Raw genomic sequence first — 20,782 nt, forward strand, 5'->3', positions numbered from 1 at the left:
GCTACCTATTGGTTTGCACAGCATTGAAAATTTGAAAGCTTCAAATCAAGTCTTGCCTTTGTACAACTAATACAATTACCTTCTGAAAGAGATAAATAAACCCTTCACTAATTTTGGAGAAAAAAACTTATGAGGACTTGTAACAAACACAACATGGGCCATTGTTCAATCTTCAAAGCAGTAGCAGAAAAAAAAGAAAGAACCCGACTATAAGAAAAACAAAATAGCAATGTAAAGTTTGAAACTTTCCCAAAGCTAAAGGTAAAAGTTGCCGGCTTTACCTTACTAAACCCTCTTTTTCCACTTTTCCGGGATGAAATCTGATCCCCTTCAAGCTTTCTTTTGACCTTTCCGATCAAGAGTAAAGAAAGCGTGCGTGCTTTTACTCTATACTACGGTGTCGTTTTAGCTTGCCTTTACTTTTCTTGATCAAGTCCAAACGGCGACGTTTTAGCCCTGCTACAAAGTACAAAAGTACAAGAACCCCATTTTTGTGTTTTTGTCGTCTACTCAGTCTCCTATTGTTTTTATTGCTTTGTTGGTTGTGAAGATTACAAGCAAATATAGCTATCAGAAGTGATAATTTTATTCAAAAGACGCTACAATATATTTTGGTTGCATTGCTCTACCATATACTAAATTACCGATGCAAATTTTGTTTCTACTTTTCGATGACACTATTTAGTGCTGAATTCAATCGTACATGATGAAGCATTTTTTTTTTTAAGTAAAGGAAAATAAAAGTAAGAGGATAGGACATATCCTGCACATTCCAGAAGTAAAGTACTACTGATGAGGAATAACAGACATCATTCTGCCTTCCAAAACAAAAGAAATCATCTAAAACGAAAATTAGGGAGACCCAACTTATCTCTTAAACAAAATTGATTAACGAAACTAGGAGATGAATCAAACCAAGTAAAGCCCGTACCAGAAGCGCCAAAATTGGCCAATGCATCAGCCACCTGGTTACCTTCATGAAATATATGTGAGCAACAAAATTGCATCATCGAAATGTGATGCACACAATTCTTCCATGCCACCTATAATTGCCAAGGTACCATCTGGGGAGAGTGGAGAAAATTTAGAATGAGGGACGAGTCAACTTCCAGCCAAATATGCTTCCAATCTCGAACCCATGCAAGCTTGATTGCCTTGATCACTACCATAACCTCCGCAGCAATGGAACTAGGAATGTCAAGGGATGATGAAAAGGCACCAACATGGGCTACCATATCCTCATCGAGAAGGACGTTGCTTGGCTTTAGATCACAATGAACAATGGATGTTTCACAATGGATGTTTCACAATGGTCATGTAGATAATCTAATGCGCAAGCAACATCAATGGCAATATTGAGCCTTTCGATAAGGCTCAATCTCTTACTTTGAGATCCGTCGTCTTCTCTAGCATGCAGCCAAGGATCTAGACTTCCATTTTCCATGAAATTGAAAACTATACTTTTGAAGTCGTTACCCTGATTGTCGGTGCTTGAGCAGGTAGTTATGATCTTCAGAAGATTGCGGTGCCTTATACTTTTTAGAGCTCTGCATTCATCAATGAAACTCTTTGAAGCTCCGTGTTGTTGAAGGTTTGACACCTTAACAGCAACTACCATTCCATTACTACTCAGTAATCCTTTGTATACAGAACCAAAACTTCCCGAACCAATCAGATTGTCCACAGAAAACCCATTAGCTGATTGAACAAGTTCCAAGTAAGAGATACTTGGATATGAATCATTATGAGAAGATGAAGTCAAAGGTCCATCTCTCGGCTTTTTCATCATTGAACGTGCAGCAACCAAGCAGGAAAGAGCAATTATTAATGCAATTGCACTAGTTAAAGGGATTATTACTTTTGGGGCAAGTAGTCCTCGAGATGAATGAGGCTTTCTGCTGGAACATGGAGGTAGAAGTAATTCTGGGATGCCACCACAGAGCTTATCATTTCCAAGAACTGAGACTCCACTTACGTTCAGAAAGATTCCTTCTTTAGGCAATTGTAACGTCCCGAACGTAAAGTTACCAGTTTACGAGTCTTTCGATGGGTAAACGACAATTACATTTAATTTTTGGCTCCGTTTTGACATTTTAGGGGGCCCTAAAAGTTGACTTTTTGTTCGGATCAAAATTTGAGAAAATTTTCTTCATGAAAGTTGTAGAGGACGTTAAACCGAGCGCGTGCATATGTGGTACGTAAAAATCGGAGTTCGTATGCGAAAATAAGCGAAATACTAAAGTTACTGTTCATATGGTAAGTTTCTATAAATAGCCAAGTTACTGTGGTAAGTTTCCATTTTTGGAAACCTACCGGTCTTTTCTCTCTCCTCTCCCCCGACCTTTTCTTCCTCTTCGCCCCGATTCTTCCTCCTCTGATTTCTTCCTCCTTCGGCCACCCCAAGATGGAATCCGGGCATCAGCTGGCTCGCCTCTTCACCCTTGTCACGTCTGTGGTGGTGTTTTGCAGCGATTTGGCTGGAAGAGCTCGATTTGGAGCTGTGAAGGTTACTGTAGAAAATCGGGATTTCAGTCGATTTCCGGCGATTCCGGCCGTCTCCGGCCACCAAATTGGCGTCGAAGGTTCGGTTTTTGACATAGATCATTTCCCCTAAGGTCTTTCATTTCAATTTGCAGTGTAGAGGTCGAATTAACAATTTCAATTTCTAGGGTTCTTGGAGTTTTCTGGAAAAATTTCACTGGCCTAATTGGAGCTCTTCTAGGTAAAATTGGAACTTTTTGTAGTTGAGAAAGAGGTTGGGTTTGTTGAGTAGATGGTGCTGCCAAATTTTGGTGGCCATCGGAGGTGGTTGCCGCCGGCGCGTGGGGCCCACGCGCTGCCACTGTTGGTGGCCCGTGGAGGCGTGTAGGACATTGTTTTAATTTCATTCTTTAGCCCATTAAATTGTAGAAATGTTGTAGAGCTTGTATGTGAAGTTTGGTGAATTTTGGAGGAATTTAGAATTGGTTGTGATTTTCGGAAGTTGGGAGTTTTGTGATTGAATTGTGGGAAATCCAGCCGTCGGATTTCCCTCGTTTTCATTGTGGATTATGTAAATCGTGGAATTGGGGTTAATGGTGAAGTTTGGATTAATTGGAGAAGAAATGAAAATGTTGATTTATGAGAATAGGACATTGGAATTGTATAACTCCGGATTGTTATTCACGAATTATAATTGTGTACAGGGCGATATTCCGAGCTATTGCTCGATGAAGGAAGTCGTATGCGTGATCGCCTAAATAGTACTGTGAGTGGACATTTGTTTTTAAATTAATTCCGCATGCAGTATTATTATTTTCTTCCAATTGAGATTTAATTATGTTTTGAATATTTGAGCGTTGATTTATCGAGATTTATTTATGAATTACGAGATTAGTATTGAAATTCCTTCCCAAGGGCTTTTAATAGATTTTTGAGATAGTCATTCATGAGTTATTGAGTTGAGGAATGATTTTCGGGAAGTGACTGATTCAGCAAATATTATCAGAATTATGGATTTCGAATATCGGTTTTTATGAGGATTCACGAGTACGAATGTTTCATCGAATTTTTGAGCATGATTGAATTATCGAGATTTATTGAGCTTTAAGCTCCGTACTTATCAGTCTTGAAGTTAGATTGAGTTTTCTTTCCAAAATCATTTATTGATTTACAGAGTATTTGATTTTATGTTTTCGAGGATGCTTTCGAGGATTTATTGAGATATTGAGGTTTGATTTAGTGAGTTAATCCTGAGTTATGCTTTCGGTGAATTATTATTGATTTATTGAAGTAATACCGAGTTTCTTTTCGAAAGCAAGTAATTGAAAGAGGTTATTTTCAGTTTCTTGAGGAGGCTATTCAGTTTATTAAGGAGGCTAGTTTTGGCGCATGCGTATCTTACCTAGTTGGCAGTCCCTTCTAGGTAATAGTCTGGTTGGCAGTCCCTTCCAGACTACAGCCCGGTTGACAGTCCCATCCGATGCGTCACCTGGTTGGCAGTCCCTTCCAGATGACATGAGGTAGTTAGTCGGCAGTCCCGTCTACTACCTGTGGTTAGTCGGCAGTCCCGTCTACTACATGTGGCTAGTTGGCAGTCCCTTCTATCCACCGCCTCCTATTCCGGTTGGCAGTCCCTTCCGATGCGTCATCTGGGTGATAGTCCCTCCTAGATGGCATGAGATGACTAGACAGCAGTCCTTTCTAGTCATCAAACGAGCCTCATGAAAAGGATGTTTTTATAAGGATTGAGGATGAGATTTTAAGAGATTTCAAGATGTTCTTGTTACGTGATTGGGATTTCAGTAAAGAGGATGATTAAGAGTGTTTTCAAGATTGTTACTGCATGCGAGATTTTAGAGAATAATTTGGGAAAGCATTAAGTTTTACTTATACATTTGAAAGTACTTATTTTTCGTCCACTCACTCTAACAGATTTTAAATGTTTTTCCCTGGGTCTTTCGGTTTTAAATGCCCAGTTTGCAGGCCAGTTTAGCTTGAGGTCGAGCGTACTTGGGGTTGAGGCATAGCTGTCATAGCTTCCGCAGTATAAAAGTATTGGTCGTTTATCTTGTATTCTACCTTCTTGTACGCCTAAGAAATAGATTGCTCTGATAAATCTTGAGATTAATATTCTTAAGTATCAGAATTGTTTGTGAAATTGGAGATGTTGTGATATAGGGAGCAGGGTGGCTCCAGGAGAATAAGGATGAATGATTTAGAAGTGTAAATGTTTTTCTACAGGTTTTGGGTTGTCCACTTTTAGAGGGAGTTCCGCCAAATTTTTGGTAGAATTTCTTCTAAGGTGGGCCCCGCAGGGCCTCTTCGAATTTCAGGGTGAAATCCGGGGGGGTCCTGTCAGCAATTCACCTTCAAAATCATTTTGAGAAAGATTGAAATACCTAAGAGCTCCAAGCTTGCCTAAAAATTCTGGAATCTGTCCAGGTAAGTTATTCCGAGAAATATCCATCTGATCCAAGCCTCTTAACTTTTCTAGAGATTGAGGAATATGTCCTTTGAATTCATTACCTTCCAAATGCAGGCTAACTAAGCTAGTACAGCTGCCAAGGTACGTAATGGGGATCTCACCTGATAACTTGTTTCCTGATACATCTAGCTCAGCAGGATTTACTAAAGTGCCCACTTCATCCGGTAGGGAAACACTCAAAGAATTTTGAGACATGCTCAAAGAAATTGAGAGGGATAAAAGTCCTAGTACCTCTTTACGTATGGTGCCATCTAACTTGTTACTAGAAAGGTTGAGTATCAAAGATTTTGGCAGTTTCCAAGACTAGGAGGTATGCTTCCCTCAAACCTATTCCCCTTCATGAAGAGCCTTGTCACTGAAGTCAAGTTACCTAAGGAGGATGGGATTGGCCCTGAAAATATGTTCAGATTCAGATACAGTCCCTCTAACTTGTAAAGCTTCCCGATCACATCAGGGAGACTAACACCAATGTGGTTTTGTTCTATTCCAAGAGTTGTCAAGTTTACCAGATTTCCAATGCCAGTAGGGAGGGGTCCATATATCAGATTTCCTCCTATTGTAAATATCCTCAGTTTGGTTGATAGGTTAGCTATGGAATCTGGCAATTCTCCTCCAAGATGATTACGGCTAAAACTCAACACCTCAAGATTAGTACAATTAGCAAGGAAATTGAGAGAAGTAAGGTCACCATCTTTCCCACTTCCTAGTGAATTGTCTTCAGCAAAATCAAGAAGCCGAAGTCTAGAAGCATTTGACAATGATGCTGGAACAGTTCCTGTGAATTTGTTGACATCGCCGGCAAATACCTCCAAATTAGGAAGAGTAATGCCAACGTTTTGCGGCAGCTCTCCACGCAGCTGGTTGTCAGTAACACTGAAAATGTGTATGATAATATAAATTGAAGAAGGGACCATACCAGACAAATTATTGCTCCAAACTAGGAAGTTTCCCAGGCTTGTTAGGCGCCCGAGCTGATTGGGTATCCTTCCCTGTAAATTGTTGTCGCCAAGAGCTATACTGTACAAAGATGAAAAGTTTCCTATCCACTCTGGGATTTTTCCAGTAAGATGGTTACCCTGAAGCCATAGATGAGTTAACTTCAATAATGAACCAAGTTGATCAGGGATCGACCCAGTAAGCTCATTGGAAATAACATTGAGCACTCTTAGTTGTGTGCAGTGAGATATATTAGATGGAAATTTCCCACTGAAGGAATTGAGAGACAGATGAAGCAGTTGCAGGCGTAGAAGACGACCCATTTCTTGAGGAATTTCACCATGAAAATTGTTTTTTTATGAGGTTGATTCCAGTAAGATAAGAAGATTTCCTATAGAAGGTGTTATGGAACCCGCCAATTTTCTATCTTCCAGAGTCAAACTCACGACACTTTTGGTGAAGTTGTTGCATGTGAAGCCTGCCCAACTGCATAAATCAATGGAATTAGTCCACGAGCTGATGATATGGAGAGGATCTTCAGTGATTCTTTCCTAAAGTCTAGTAGTGCCAAGCGATCCAATTCAATTCCAGAACTTGGTAGTGTTGCAGATTCTAGACTTGTGCTCATACATAAAACAATGATCCCAGGAAGGAATTTAAGCAAAATCCACCTACAATGTGCTAGTGAATGTCCCATCATGTTCTAGATGCAGGAGTCATACAAGGAGCAAATGAACAATTCAAGGTTTTTTCTGTAAATGAAAGCATACAAAGAAGTAAACTTTTTTTTTTTAGATGGATGGGGATCCAAAGGGCCGAAAAGTTTGAAAAACTACATATCTCATATATATCTCATATGAGATACACAAATATCCAGAAGGAGGTTGATAACTTGTGGAGAAGGTTGCTCTATGAAATGCACACCCAAATCCTCAATAAGGCTACACTTGGATAGCATACAAAGAAGCAATGTCAATTGCAGAACCACCTTTATAATGACATAGTACGTAACTACTAATTAATAGGTTTATAATGACATTAACAATATTTAGGTCTTCATTATGGAGATAAGACTTGTAGTTGATATATATATTGGAAGCCTAAGAAGGATATATAAGCAAGGTCCCCTACAACATGAATGCGCTAAAGACTTTTGGCAAATTGAGATGGTGAAATGTTCTGACTTCTGAAATCACCAAGTTCGATGGATGCAGAGGTCATGGCAGTTATCAAAGTAATTGATTTAGCTTGGATTAGAGATTGGAAGCATATCTGGTTAGAGGCTGATTCAGTCAGAAAGAAGGAGAAGGTTGGGAATTTTCTCATATATTTCTTCTCCAAGAATGGAGTATATATATACATAAGATACATAAAGTCCTATTACAAAAAATATTCCTAATAGTGGATTAGCCCCTAACTTGTTCGGCCAGCCACCAACTTGTCCGCCACCATTGTCTGCCATCATTGTTGGCCTCCAGCACTACTCACGTCAACACTCCCCCTCAAGTTGGTGCATACAGATCACGAATGCCCAACTTGTCAAGTGAGTCATAAAAAGCTTTAGTCGAGAGAGCCTTTGTAAGAATATCTGCCAACTGTTCTTCAGTAGGAACGAAGGGAAACAAAATGATCTGTCCATCCAGCTTTTCTTTAATGAAGTGTCGATCTACCTCCACATGTTTCGTGCGATCGTGCTGAACAGGATTGTGAGCAATTTCAATTGCAGCTTTGTTATCACAATAAAGCGACATAGCCTTTTTCTGTCTGAACCCCAAATCATTCAATAAATTTCTCAACCACAACATCTCACAAAGTCCTCGGGCCATTCCTCTATACTCTGCTTCAGCACTAGAGCGAGCCACCACCTTTTGTTTCTTGCTCTTCCAAGTAACCAAGTTACCACCCACAAATGTGAAGTAGCCCGAAGTAGACATGCGATCTGTAATATTACCTGCCCAGTCTGCATCTGTGTATCCGGAAACATCCAAGTGACTGTATTTTGAAAAGATTAATCCCTTCCCTGGAGCAGACTTTAAATACTGCAAGATACGAAATACAGCATCCATATGGGCTTCACTGGGATTATGCATAAACTGACTCACCACACTAATTGCATAAGCTAAATCTGGTCTCGTGTGGGATAAATAAATCAACCGGCCAACTAACCTCTGGTATCTCCCTTTATTTGTGGGTACTTGATCTAAATACTCTGCTAATTGATGGTTCTGCTCGATAGGAGTAGCAACTGGTTTACAATCAAGCATACCTGTTTCTGCCAGCAAGTCTAGGACATACTTTCTCTGACTCAACACAATACAATCCTTGCCACGAGCAACTTCAATTCCCAAGAAATATTTCAAATTACCCAAATCTTTCATCTCAAATTCAGAGGACAACTGACCTTGTAACCTTTGAATTTCTTCAATGTCATCACCTGTCACAACCATGTCATCAACATAAATAATCAAGGCAGTCACTTTACCACACCGATGTTTAAGAAACAAGGTATGATCTGAATTGCTCTGTCGGTACCCAATTTTCTTCATGAACTTGGTGAACCGGCCAAACCAAGCTCTGGGAGACTGCTTCAAGCCATAAAGCGACTTCTTCAATTTGCACACCATCTGCTCTCCAGTGGAAGTACCATATCCAGGAGGCAAATCCATATAAACCTCTTCATGCAGATCACCATGCAAGAATGCATTCTTAACATCAAACTGTTGCAAAGGCCAATCAAGATTAGCAGCTAACGAGAGAAGTACCCGAATTGTGTTAATTTTGGCCACTGGTGCAAATGTCTCATCATAATCCACTCCATACTTCTGAGTATAACCTTTAGCCACTAATCTTGCCTTGTACCGATCCACTGAACCATCCGAATTATGTTTCACTGTATACACCCACCGACAACCAACTGTCTTCTTCCCTGGTGGTAATGACACCAACTCCCACGTACAATTCTTCTCAAGTGCATCCATCTCGACTGTCATTGCTTTCATCCACTTCTCATCCTTCATGGCATCCTGCACTTTACTAGGAAGAGACACAGAAGATAATTGATTCACAAATGCTGCATACGGTTTAGATAACCTATGGGTCGACACATATTTAGCAACAGGGTATTTAGCCTTAGCACTTAGAGTAGGTTCATAGTGTTTCGGAGGCTGACCATGGGTTGAACGACTGGGCAAGATTTTGGTAGGAACACTACCTGACACAGAAGAACTATTAGACAAGGAAAGATTAGGACATACTTCGGGTGATGATTGAGCAGGTGAGACCGCTGAAGGAGAGGGAGAGACGGAAGAATTGTTTAAAACACCATCAGAAGACTGCAGAACATTATCAGAAACAGGGTCTGAAACTATCTCTCCGGCCGACTGGTCAGACTGATCCGGTTGACCAGTCGGTAACACATTGCCCAAAGCTTCTTCTCCAACCAGATCCATATTTTCCCTATTTTCCGTTTCTAACTCTGATGATGGGTCGGTAGAGCTTCTACCCTCCTTTTCCAGCTCCGTTCCTAAACACTCTAACCTTGAGAACTCAGATTCCAGACTCTCATCTTGCCCATTGAACAAATCTTCATAATAATAAGACCTCTCCCCCTGACGAGGAGTCACATGAGGCAAGAAATAACAGGCATCTTCTCTGAAAGAAACATCCATGGTGACATAAAACTTTTGGGATTGTGGATGATAACATTTGTAACCTTTCTGATGAGAGCCATACCCAACAAACACACACTTAAGGGCTCTAGCATCTAATTTTGACCTTTGATTCTTATACAGGTGAACATAGGCAACACAACCAAAGACACGAGCAGGAAGGGTATTAGATGATGGGATAGAAACATAGTTAGACAAGACCTCAAGTGGGACACGACCTTGAAGAGGGGCAGAGGGAAGGCGATTGATAAGATGAGAAGCACACAAAACGGCCTCTCCCCAAAGGTATTTAGGCATGTTAGCACTAAGTAACAGAGACCAAGCCATATCCAGAAGGTGACGATTTTTCCGTTCAGACACCCCATTTTGCTCAGGTGTCTGTGGACAGGAAGTTTGATGGATTATGCCGTGGTGTTGGAAATATTCATGAAAAGAATGATTAACAAACTCACCCCCATTATCAGAACGAAAAACCTTAACATGAGCATCATATTGAGTACGAACAAGACTATGAAATGCTTTAAAGGCAGAGAAAACAGAATCTTTGGATTTAAGTAAAACAACCCAGGATAATCGGGTAAAGTCATCGATGAATAACACAAAATATCGCATTCCAGAAAGGGTAGAATGTTTAGAAGGACCCCACACGTCTGAATGAATTAACTCAAAAGGCATAGTACTAGAATGAAAGCTCGAAGGATAGCTAGATCTATGACTTTTAGCCAAAGCACAAGTTTCACAATGCAAACTAGAATCACTTATTCCCAAAAATAACGAAGGCATGGACTTCTTCATAACTCTAAAGGATGGATGACCCAAACGTCTGTGCCACAACCATACCTCACTCAGCCGATCAGAACTCAATGTCAATGCCAAAGGCTGTTCTGGTGCTTGTGTTTGTCCTGCGTACATGCAATCTAAGTGAAACAGTCTCCCTCTCAGATCTCCCTTACCAATGATCACCCGATTGCACAGATTTTGAAAAACAACATACATTGGATAAAAAGTTACTGAGCACTTATTCTGCGAGTTTAATTGAGATACAGATAAAAGATGATGAGACAACGAGGGCACATAAAGGACATCATGTAAAACCATGGATGGTGTAACCTGAATAGACCCAATACCTAAGACTGGAAAAGACGCACCATTTGCATTAGAGACACGAGATATAGAAGGAGATGACATAGACACAAAGAAAGATTTGTCGTAGGTCATATGATCAGACGCACCAGAATCAATTATCCATGTATCACTACCAGTAAAGTCAGAAACATGTAAAGCAAAACCAATTTTACCTCGAGTTTCCTTAGTCAAGGAAACATTACCCTCAGAGAGATCTTGTCCTCCGACACAGTAGAAAGCAGGTTCTGTCATCTGGTGGACTGCTGTTTGGCCTTTCTGACTTCAACTCCCTCCAATATTGTTCCCTCCTCTCCAACCGGAATTATTGAAATTAAATACTGAATTTTTTTTTATTTTTTATTTTTATTTTTTTTTTTATAGAAAAAGTGAGGATGAAGGGTGAGCTTTTGTTTAATCGATGGGTGTTAGAAAGTTTAATAGAATAAAAAAAAAGTGGGTGGAAAGTGAAAGTTGGTTGTGTACGGGTTTGTGGGTGGTGTTTGAAACTTAATAAAAGAAATTGGGAAGTGTGGAGAGGAAATGTGGAAGGATTAATGAAATGCGGTTGGTGGGGGAATCAAATAGTATGATTAATATATAGATATAGTTGGCAGCTCCTCAAACAAAAAAAAGGTTGCCAGCAAGGTATTGGCTGGATTGACCGTAATTAATGGAATGGAGCAAGGAACAGAGAAAAGGTGTTGATTAATCAAAATTGGGTGGAGCTGCTGCTGCTGGATGTCGGATCGTGAGGTTGCTGCTGCTGTAGTTTAGACTGGGCTAGACTGCTGCAGATTTTGGACGAAGCTGCTGCTGCCGGAACGGTAATGGTAGTGTGCTTGAATGAAGGTAACCAAAGGAACCCAAAGAACCGAAAACAAAGAACCCGAAAAGAACAGTGACTGTATTAACGAAAAGAACCCGAAAGACAAAAAAACACGGCGGAACAGATCTGGGTCGGCGGGTCGTGTGTCGAGTGCATTCGTCAACAAGCGTTGTGGCTAAGAGACGTGACCGACCTGCTGCTGTTGGTGTGGTGGCTGGCGAAGCGGCAGCTGACAAAGGGATTGAGCCGAGATACTCCCACAGCTGTTGATGAATTGGGCCAAGACTTCTACAAAATTATACTGTGATTGTCGGGGGAAAGCAACCTCGAAGAAAGAGGAAGGACCTAAGAACCAAAGAAAAGATTTGACGGAGCAGAGCGGCCGCGGCGGCAGTGGCGGAGAAATTCTGGGCTGCTAAGAAATAGCTCTGCTTGTGTTTCTCTCTGTACCAATCAAAAGAACCCAAAAAAACTCAAAGGAACCAACGGAACAGATTGATGGCCGAATTGCTACAGATTTTGGACAGAAGATGCAGAGAACTGGAGCAAAAGAACCCGAAAAGCAAAGAAAAAAAACGCCGCGGAACAAACAGAGTCCAAATTGGATCTCTGCTTTGATACCAAGTCAGAAAGAAGGAGAAGGTTGGGAATTTTCTCATATATTTCTTCTCCAAGAATGGAGTATATATATACATAAGATACATAAAGTCCTATTACAAAAAATATTCCTAATAGTGGATTAGCCTAGCCCCTAACTTGTTCGGCCAGCCACCAACTTGTCCGCCACCATTGTCTGCCATCATTGTTGGCCTCCAGCACTACTCACGTCAACAGATTCATCTCTTGTTCTTAGTTTTCTTCACTCTCCTGATTTGGTGCCTTGCCGTCTTCAAGTTGCATGGTGTAATTGTTTGCATCAAATAGCTCAAATGGAATTTCGTTCCTCGCATGTTTTCAGAGAAGCTAACCAAGTTGCAGACACATTTGCCAATTTTGGTTGTTCTTCAAATGGTCTAGTTTGGTGGGCAATGCACCACCTTTTATTTTTGATTCCTGCAATAAGATTACTTGGGTCTTCCCAATTTCCATATTCGCTAGACGTTGTTTTCTAAAGAGGTTTGGTTTGGCCCTGGAGGTTGAAAAAAAAAATCACTTAGTTATGGAGTTGATATAAGAATTTTAGTGTAACTAAAGATGAGTACTGGGCACTGATCAGTAAATTACATGCTCCTTCATTTTCTGTAATTTTTCATTTATGAGGATGATAGGTGAGTTGCATTTATTGTATGCATACTGAATTGAAACTAATATTGCAGCAATTTTGACTTGGTTTGCGGTGGTGACAAGTCCACATTTGTGAACCAGCTCCATGGCCTTGATGCATCTTCACTTGATCGGTGCTTCCTTGTACATATAGATTGGTTCACAAATGCGCTGGAATGTACATATTTGTTGAAGTTGCTGTTCAAGCCAATTATAGATTGGTTCAATAAACTAGTACAAATCTAGTAGAAAATGAGACATCCAGTACAAATCATGGTGCTTTGATTTGTACTAAATATTGAACAAATGATTTTGAACTGCAATCAAGGCCTGTTTATAATGACCATAAATAAGCGGCGGAGGAGGACAAAGTCAGGTGGTGGTGGTGGTCAGTCAGGTCCTCGAAATGACCATATAATTGTTTTGGGATGTTCTGGGTTCTGATTGAAATGACACCGATCAAGTGAAGATGCATCAAGGCCATGGAGCTAGTTCACAAATGTTTTATACATATTTTGTCCTAGATCAGTTTATTGAACATTTTCTACAGAAAATCAGTATTAATTAAGCCAATAAGGCTTAAGGTTAAATTTATCATAATCCTTGCAATTGCCCCTCACTCTATATAAGTCTACAAAATTAGATATAAATAAACAAAGGGTAAAAGAGTAATCTGGGAGGACAAGACTGTTTCAGTTTCCTTCAAAAACTGATTTATAGTTATTATTCCCCCACCTTTTCTAAATTGTGTAGAAGACGTTCTCCTCTTCGTTTTCTTCTCTACCGCAAACTGTAGTCGTTTTCATTTGTTGCTATAAAAAACCAAAAGCTATAGGTAGTAAACCGTTTCTTCTCCTAATCCTTTTCTATAGAAAATCTCCAAGAGACGCACTATACTTGATCAATTTAGAAAGTTCATTACTCTATTTTTTAAGTTTGTTTGTATATCTGATCAGTTAATATTCTTCCCCATCTAATTTCTTTCTACTTTGTGTGTGCATGTATGTTTGTTTGTGGCAACTGCAGTGAAATTTTGATTATGGTGTTTACAAAACCTTCTTCCTTAGATGCGAGCGGTGAAGTTTATTTATTGGTCTGATCCCTTCCGAATTATCCATTTATAGTATGTATCTTATGTAAATTGATGATATTACTTGATTGATGACTATTGTTAGTGTACTTCAAGGAAAAAAATTGATTGTTTATTGCATGATTGTTCATAGATATTTATTTCCAGGTGTTTTCTTTGCATCTTCTTAGGTTACGTGAAGAGATGACTAAATTCTTTGGTTCCGAGTAACTTTTATACTCCATTTTTCTTCTCCATCTAACCTAATTTGGTTTTCCAATTGCATCAATTTTATTTTCCTTTTCCTGTCATCATGCGGTTGGTTATGTTTTAGAATGGTTTGACAATAAAAAGAAGCGGGTTGGAACAACAACGAGTTTTTTAATCAAACAACAAACATGATTCATCTAATTGATAAAAAACTTATTCTTGGGATTATTTCCTTCCTGTTCAATCAGAACCCAGAACATCCCAACTGTGAAGATCATTTCAACAATACGTATGTCGTACAAAATATGTACAAATGCGCTGTTTTTGAACAAGGATGGCCTGTTGGAACTAATATGTACTTGACATCTTTTGATGCACTGGAATGTACATATAGATTGGTTCACAAATGCGCTAGAATTGTACAAAAATTATATATGTACAAAAGAGGAAGATACAATACGCATAGAGACACATACATTCCAACATCTCAACTCAAAACTGATCTTCTATCTCTTCGTTGTTGTTCCAATTCCGCTTCTTGTTTTTGATGATTTGTTATCGTTCCAATTTCCTCTCTTGTTCAAATCCCCTTATTGAAGGCCCTATTTCAATTTCTAGCCAAAGGAGCCAATTGGATTTGGGGAATCATGAAAGCATCCGTAGATCTAAGGCAAATTTTTTTTTTTAAATTTATTATTATTTTTTCGTTTTCTTTTCTCGATTACAAAAAAAAAAATAGTTAACCCGTACTTTTAGGCTTATGTCTGGACCATCTGGGCATTTTGCTAGTCCACCACCGGAGGTGGACGAGCAAAATGAAGACCCTCCAGTGGTGGACGTGCCTCTTTTTGACCAGAGGGGTCTGTTGTTGAACTGGAGGAGGCTATTTAAGACCCGGAGCCTATTGAAGACCCGGAGGAGGCTATTGAAGACCCGGACGAGCCTGAGCCAGTTGATGGTATGATCTCATGCTCTGTGCAGTCTGGGTTTAGGGCTTTTCTTCTCTTTATGGCTTTGTACTTTGTTTTTGGTTTAATGCATATGAAAATCCTGATGTGTTTGATGAAATGGGTCTCCAAACTCTGCTAATCTATTATCTCCATGCTTGTGGTGAATTGGATTCTTTTGCGATCTTGGATTTCGAGTACCACATTATCAATGCTCTTATTCCTTACTGTTTGGATTGTTGTCACCAAGTTTTGTTGTGATTTAAATCATTCTTGGGTTTTGTTCACTCTTGGGTATTTACTGATTTGAAATTTGATTAATGTAATACTTCTTATATTCATGGATGACTAACATAAAATGCTTGATTGAATATATATTTTTAGGTCCAAATCTCAATTTCAATGCTCGCGCCTTTCGTTATGATATATTGTTAGGTAAATCTTAATTTTTGATTTCTATTGTTTAGAGTTTAGTATTGCGTATTATATATTGCATTCTAGTAGTTTATTTGCTTAAGATGCAAGTATGTTTGAGTTCTTCAACTAAATAATATAGACAGTTTGAGTAATATAGTATGTTTGAGTAATCTGGAAGGATAAGACAGTTTCAGTTTCCTTCAAAAACTGATTTATAGTTATTATCCCCCCCACTTTTCTAAATTGTGTAGAAGACGTTCTCCTCTTTGTTTTCTTCTCTACCGCAAACTGTAGCCGTTTTCATTTGTTGCTATAAAAAACCAAAAGCTATAGGTAGTAAATCGTTTCTTCTCCTAATCATTTTCTACAAAAAAAAATCTCCAAGAGACGCACTATACTTGATCAATTTAGAAAGTTGATTACTCAGTTTTTAAGTTTGTTTGTTTATCTTATTTCAGTTAATATTCTTCCCCATCTAATTTCTTTCTACTTTGTGTGTGCATGTATGTTTGTTTATGGCAACTGCAGTGAAATTTTGATTCTGGTGTTTACAAAACCTTCTTCCTTATATACGAGTGGTGAGGTTTATTTATTGGTCCGATCCCTTCTGAATTATCCATTTATAGTATGTATCTTATGTAAATTGATGATATTACTTGATTGATGCATGACTATTGTTAGTGTCCTTCAAGGAAAAAAAAATTGATTGTTTATTGCATAATTTTCCATAGATATTTATTTCCAGGTGTTTTCTTTGCATCGTCTTAGGTTATGTGAAGAAATGACTAAATTCTTTGGTTCCAAGTAACTTTTATACTCCATTTTTCTTCTCCATGTAACTTAATTTGGTTTCCTAATTGCATCAATTTTATTTTCCTTTTCCTGTCATCATGCGGTTGGTTATGTTTTTGAATGGTTTGACAATAAAAAGAAGCGGATTGGAACATCAACGAGTTTTTTAATCAAACAACAAACATGATTCATCTAATTGATAAAAAACTTATTCTTGGGATTATTTCCTTCCTGTTCAATTAGAACCCAGAACATCCCAACCGTGAAGATCATTTCAACAAGACGTACGTTGTACAAAATATGTACAAATGCGCTGTTTTTGAACATGTGTTCAAGGATGGCGTGTTGGAACCAATATGTACTTGACATCATTTGATGCGCTGGAATGTACATATAGATTGGTTCACAAATGAGCTAGAATTGTACAAAAATTATATATGTACAAAAGAGGAAGATACAATATGCATAGAGACACATACATTCCAACATCTCAACTCAGAACTGATCTTCTATCTCTTCGTTGTTGTTCCAATTCCGCTTCTTGTTTTTGATGATTTGTTATCGTTCCAATTTCCTCTCTTGTTCAAACCTCCTTATTGAAGGCACTATTTCAATTTCTAGCCAAAGGAGCCAATCGGATTTGGGGAATCATGAAAGCATCCGTAGATCTAAGGCAAATTTTTATTTATTTATTATTATTATTTTTTCTTTTTCTTTTCTCGATTACAAAAAAAAATAGTTAACTCGTACTTTTAGGCTTCTGTCTGGAACATCTGGGCATTTTGCTTGTCCAACACCGGAGGTGGACGAGCAAAATGAAGACCCTCCAGTGGTGGACGCGCGTCGACGGTTTAGGGCATTTTGCTCGTCCACCACCGGGCTATTTAAGACCCTTTTTCCTCTAATTGGTATCTCAAACTTTTACAGGCAGCAACGCAATAATTGACACGATAGAAGGACATATGGAGTGAAGTTTGGCCATCGAATCAATTTTGATGACTTGGTTCATGGTAATTCAGCTCATTATGTCATGCTTAATTAACTTACTGACTGCCTAAACCTTATTTACTGATTGCTTTATTATTATTCTTTCTAGGATCTCCGCGCTGAAGGAGCGTTCGAGGACTGCAGCCTGATGAATCATTGGATTCTTATCTATTTAGACATTTACCCCAGACATTTTGTAATATGATTTTTTTTTTTTTTTTTTTGCTTTTTGGTACCTTGCTTTGGTTTAAGAATTTTTGTTTTGCTACTTTAATTTGAGGATTTATAGAGACTTAAGTTTGACATTTTGATTTTGGTGGGTTGTTTTGTTTCATATTCATCTTTTGATGCTTTGTTTGGCTAGATAATTTGCTTTTGCAAGTAATTATTAGGTAATGTCGATTCCGCATTGAATTAACCGATTAAGGTTCAGATTTAGTGCAATTGGATTAATTTAATGTCAGACCCCGCATTGGATTAAGGTTCAGTTTACCTTAAGGCTTGATTTAATGATAGTGGTTATCATTCTAAGAGTGGAGTAGTTTTCTTTGTTCTATTCCCTAGTTTTTTTTAACTAATGCTTTGTGTCACTGCTCTATTCAATCAGTTTCCCTCATCTTCAACATCTGTTTCATCTTGTTTTTTGGTTTTTTTTTTTGTATTTTTTTTCCTACTTCAGCTTGTCTAAATTAGAGATCTACTGCCGCTACCTCTTCCTTGTTTTTCTACACAAATCAGTGGCTGTTTTAGTGGAGACTTTAGTTTGACATTTTGCTTTGGTGGTTTGTTGCGTTTGATATTTAAGGCATCTCCAACAGAATACTTATTTAAAAAAAAATTGAAATTTAACTAATTTTAGGCTAAGTTTGATCTCTAGCAGAATAGCCAAACAAAAGTTAAATTTAACTTTATCTAGAAGACCTAGCTATATTTAGCTTGAGAGGAAAGAGATTTAGTTAAAAAGTTAAATTTAACTTGGGATTTAGATATTCTACTGGAGCATAACTCAATATTTAACTAGTCAGATATTCCAGTTTTAACTAGTTTTAACTATGAATATAGCTATCAGTGTTGGAGATGCTCTTAGCGTTTGCTGCTTGGTTTGGTTTGATAATTTGCTTTTGCAATTATAAGGTAATGTCGATTCTGCATTGGATTAAGGTTCAGATTTAATGCAATTAGATTAATTTTCCCTTATCTTCAACATCTGTGTCATCTTTTTTTTATCTCTCTCTTTTCTTTTCAACTTCAGCTCGTCTCAATTGTGGATCTACTGCAGCCTCTACCTCTTCCTTGTTTTTCCACAAAAATCAGTGGTTGCCCTCGCTCAAAATATTCACCAACAGTCCTCTCTTTATGCATTAGGGGATTGTAAATAGCCAATATTGATAATACCCAGTGCACTTCTATCAAAAAGCACGGAATTGTGAACATGGAACTATCCTGAATCGCCATCAATGAAGTCATGTTGGTTGTTTGAGTCACTCCTTTTCTTCTTTGCATAATGATCTTCAAGCCAACTTGCCTTTAAATAATCTAATTCCCTCCCTGTGTTTTTTTATCTCTTTCAATTGCCCTCTGAACTTCACCCCCTTTGGAAACCCAATTACATCAGAGACGGTTGGGTTCCCAGATGCATACATAAATTCCTTCAAAAGCTTCCCGATCTTCCCTTTTTCCTCTTCATCATCAAACTCATCATCCTCATCCCAGCAATAGTTCTTTTTGCTGAAGTTTTGATGGAAATGAAGAAAGGTAGAAGACGAAGAAGAAAGGTAAAGATGAAAGCAAAGAAAAGCTACTGGTATATTTCTCCGAATGTTTACAATGAGCTCGAACACACTAAAAAGACTAATCGTACTTATTCTACTACTTATAGTGATTATGCCTTAACTAACTCCAAACTGATCATCAGATCAATGACAAGTGTCATGAATCTGTGTATTATCACAACAACTCTAACAACTAATGAACAAACTTGTAACAAACACGGTGCTCGAATCTTCCTTCCAGCTGTTAATTGGTTATTCTTTGCATCAATTACAATCTGATCCTTCACTTTCACCTGAAGTAAATTGGTCTTGCAGTAATATTTGACTTTCACAGGTCTGAGAACTTCTTTGACCTTCATTGACCTGTACAACTTGATTTGCTTGATTTTGTACTATAGTCTCTACATCCCCCCTCAAACTAGTGCTGGGAGTCCCAAGCACTAGGTTGCAGCACAGGTATGAAAACTGAGCAGTACTAAGCCCCTTGGTAAATATATCAGCAAATTGATCAAGGGAAGGCACAAACTGTAATGTTAAATCTCCTTGTAGTACCTTTCCTTTGGTAAAATGCACATCCACTTCCACATGCTTGCATTTGGACTTATGGACTGGATTGGAGGCCAAGGCGAGAGCAGAAACATTATCACAGTGAAGAATGAGAACATTAGGAAGCTGAATGTTGATATCTTGCAGTAAATGCCGAAGCCAAAAGATCTCAGAGGCTGTATCAGCCATGGCGCGATACTCGGCCTTAGTTGAGGACCGAGAAACGAAATGTTGCTTCTTAGAATACCATGAAATTGGACAATTACCAAAATAAACACAAATCCGGTGGTTGACCTCCTATCATTTGGGTCCCCTGCCCAATCGGCATCTGAAAAAGCCCGCAACTCAAGAGAGGCAGACCGATAAGTAAGACCAAAGTTGGTGGTGCGAATGTGATACCTCAGAATCCTTTTCACAGCAGCATAATGAGCCTCAGTTGAAGCTTGCATAAACTGACACACTGTATTTACACTATAAGCCAAATATGGTCTTGTAAAGGTCAAATATTGTAAACAACCAACAATGCTTCTGTAGTGTGTAATATCAGAATATGGAGGACCTTCATCTCGAAGCAATTTTGCATAAGGTAAGCAGGGTGTGGAGCAAGACTTGCTACCATGCATTCCTGCCTTCTCAATAATTTCCTTTGCATACTTAGACTGTGAGATAACGATACCACCAGATGACATATATTGAATCTGCAACCCAACAAAATAATGCAGAGGCCCCAAATCCTTCATTTCAAACTCTTGTTTTAGAGTGCTTAACATATTGAATCTCATCTTCATTATTACCAGTTATGATTATATCGTCAACATAAAGCAGCAAATAAACCATTGTACCTTTCTCCGATCTTATAAACAAAGATGGGTCAGAATGAGAACTTCTAAACTGTAAAGAGGGAAGAAAAGTGGTAAACCTTTCATTCCAGGCCCTTGGTGCCTGTTAAAACCATAGAGAGACTTAATGAGTTTGCACACATGAGTGGGACATGACGAATCTTCAAAACCAGGAAGTTGGGACATATAAACCTCTTCTTTTATTACTCCATACAGAAATGCATTTTTAACGTCTAACTGATGCAATTTCTAGTTAAACTGAGCAGTAAGAGCAAGAAAAAGTCTCACTGTAGGATGTCGAACTACTGGACTGAATGTTTCATCATAGTCAACACCCTCTTATTGACTAAAGCCCCGGGCAACCAACTGGGCCTTGTGTCTGGCAATAGATCCATCTGCATTTTTCTTCAACTTGAAAA

At 38.6% G+C, this 20,782-nt stretch overlaps 2 protein-coding genes across 2 annotated transcripts; both read right to left on the reverse strand.

Moving 5' to 3' along the window:
- Positions 1-1,043: 1,043 nt before the first annotated feature.
- LOC112194098 (probable LRR receptor-like serine/threonine-protein kinase At3g47570) lies at positions 1,044-5,179 on the reverse strand. Its single transcript, XM_040516948.1, is given in 3 exon segments — positions 1,044-1,298; positions 1,301-1,994; positions 4,836-5,179. Coding segments are annotated over 3 exon segments (1,275 nt in total). The 5' UTR covers positions 5,162-5,179.
- Positions 5,180-5,244: 65 nt separating this feature from the next.
- On the reverse strand, positions 5,245-6,225 carry LOC121052264 (probable LRR receptor-like serine/threonine-protein kinase At3g47570). The gene has a single exon (XM_040516949.1). It carries the CDS (start codon positions 6,223-6,225, stop codon positions 5,245-5,247), a length of 981 nt encoding a protein of 326 aa, XP_040372883.1.
- Positions 6,226-20,782: the final 14,557 nt, after the last annotated feature.

This window comes from Rosa chinensis, chromosome 3 (assembly GCF_002994745.2).
Source record: "Rosa chinensis cultivar Old Blush chromosome 3, RchiOBHm-V2, whole genome shotgun sequence".
Lineage (NCBI taxonomy): Eukaryota > Viridiplantae > Streptophyta > Magnoliopsida > Rosales > Rosaceae > Rosa > Rosa chinensis.